General features: G+C 30.3%; 1 protein-coding gene across 1 annotated transcript in view; it reads right to left on the bottom strand.

The window, feature by feature from the left end:
* Positions 1–2,500, bottom strand: part of LOC144973608 (uncharacterized) — a 230,766-nt gene that overhangs the window by 173,596 nt on the left and 54,670 nt on the right. The window contains exons 27-28 of the mRNA XM_078916257.1: positions 1,632–1,823; positions 697–822 (exon numbers count right to left, since the gene is read on the bottom strand). Of these exons, the coding sequence (XP_078772383.1) occupies positions 697–822; positions 1,632–1,823 (318 nt within the window). The remainder of the gene's footprint in view (positions 1–696; positions 823–1,631; positions 1,824–2,500) is intronic.

Raw genomic sequence — 2,500 nt, 5'->3', positions numbered from 1 at the left:
GAAAAATGGTGTTGTATCGTAACGAATGTGACGATTTTCCTGTAGATGGTAAGGAGAGGGTTAATTTTAATTGTATTAACTTCCACAAATGATATCAAAGGTGAAGGTAAGCAGTCATTTATTGGAAAATTAATGGCTATTGACCTTCACCTTTTAAATTAATTTTTCATCATGGGTCATCATACCTTGATTCAAAACGATGTGATTTTTGTTGACACTTTGAATTAAACTTAAATCTACTTCTAATCTCATACTATGTTAAAATTCTATTTACTCTTCTGATATTTTTTATATTCACTAACTTTATAAAAATGATATTGTAAGGAAATTCTACAACTGGAGTGTTATACAGTTTTTGATATATATTGTATAGTTCATGACACACACACACACACACACACACACACACACACACACACACACACACACACACACACACACACATATGTATATGTATAAATATATCATATACAGTCTCTCATCCGGAACTTCAAGATACACATACAGATATATATATATATATATATATATATATATATATATATATATATATATATATATATATATATATATATATATGTCATAATACAGTCATTAAAATTTCATCTTTTAGGTTGCCTCTAATTTTCGTTACAACATGATAATTTACTTTTATGATAATTTACTTCATTATGTCAAACATTTTAAAAAACCCACCGTAAATTTATCAATGCCAGTTGTGGTTAGATCCGTTTTGACTGCAAGAGTGCCGGGGGGGTTAATAAGTGTAAAGAAGTCGGGTGATTCAGAGTCTCCAGTAATGAAATATTCCAGATTGTTGAACTGAAAAATAATAAGTACAGTTTTAGAGTTATATTACATTTAAATTGCAAATACTATTTACAATTTTTTTGGCAAAGGGTGAAGCATAGAATATACCTTGATCTGGTTATATGTGTCATAAAGAAAAGCTATACACTTTTATTCCTGTACTTCTATTTATTTTATGTAATTTAATAAAATAAAAGAACTCAAATACTTGAAAGGTAGTTGGAGTTTTTGTTTTCGCTAATAAATGTATGTTATGCTTATCAGTTAGATTAAGTAGTTGATTTATTGATTGACTGATTAATTAATTCACATGCTTTCCACAATAATATACGCAGCAATAAACAGTATACAATTAACCGGTAGATAACCACGCCTCTCGGACAATCGTCATAATGTAAACAATGGCAGTGATTGGCAGACACAGCAAACTACACAGGTTTTACTATAAATGGTGTGTGTTAAGTAAATCACCCACTGTTCTACCTCTTGATCTGTAGAATTAACACAGAAAACTAAGTGTAAATTTAAACGTTAATAATATAATCGAGAAAATCGTGTGATAACTGGTCACCCTTTTGTCAATATAAAAACAATAACAACGATCAGATCGAGGTCGAATTAGTTCGTTATTGTTTATAAACAACCAACTATGTTTGTCTGAGCACGTGTGAAGGTGTGTCACAAATTCGATGTTTTGATTGGTCAAAAATCTACTGGTTAATTGCTGTACAATAGCCATTTTCGTTAATTTTTAAATTTATTTTATACTTGCCCATCAACTGTATTAACTGATTGACTGTTTCATTTATTGATATGCTTACCACACTATCCTCATCTTTGGCTTCCACCTTCTGAAATGACAAATTGATTGCTTGAGATTCAGGTATTGTCACAGTGTAGGATTTTTCAAAGAAAATAGGATCCTTCTCGTTGCGGTTGATGTTGACCTTCACCTTGGCTGTTTTAGTTGCTGCTCTTGGAGGATCTCCTTGATCCGTAATAGTGACAATCATCTGAAATGAGAGACATATGATAAAAATAATAATAATAATAATAATAATAATAATAATAATAATAATAATAATAATAATAATAATAATAATAATAATAATAATAATAATATATCTTTATTGTCCCCAAAAAAGGGGCAATTTGTCATTTGGTTACACATTTATAACAATACAATATTGACATAGACACACTCACACAAGATGCACACTAGTAACATAGTAGTTATCGTAAAAAAAAAAAAAAAAAAAAAAAAAAAAAATGACAGTAAATGATAAAACTACTTTCTAAATGACATCAGCTAGAAATACAAATAAAGTAGTCTTTGAGCAAATAGTGTTGGTGTTGAGGTAAAGCTAAAATCAAAACAATGTTATATTATATTTTTTTTTAAGGGTTGCATAATTTGATGCATATACGCTTCACCAGTCATGACGTCACTTCCCTCGGATGACGCAAGGTAGCTTAGTAACTGGCTCTACACTATCGGAACAATGGCGCCCTTATGAAATTTTTCTCCAAACAAGCATAAAAGTGTATCCAGAGGAGAAAAACATTATAAATATGATCATGTTTTGACTTTCATTCTGATCACATGACATATGAATAGTTCTAGCCAGCATGAAGAATAAAAAGTACCGATTTTCTTTGTTTAGAACCACGATGGCCGCCGTTGCTGGGC

This window comes from Berghia stephanieae, chromosome 5, assembly GCF_034508935.2.
Source record: "Berghia stephanieae isolate SIO BIC M18660-M18661 chromosome 5, UCSD_Bste_1.3, whole genome shotgun sequence".
Lineage (NCBI taxonomy): Eukaryota > Metazoa > Mollusca > Gastropoda > Nudibranchia > Aeolidiidae > Berghia > Berghia stephanieae.
This window is presented reverse-complemented; position numbering and strand designations above follow the sequence as displayed.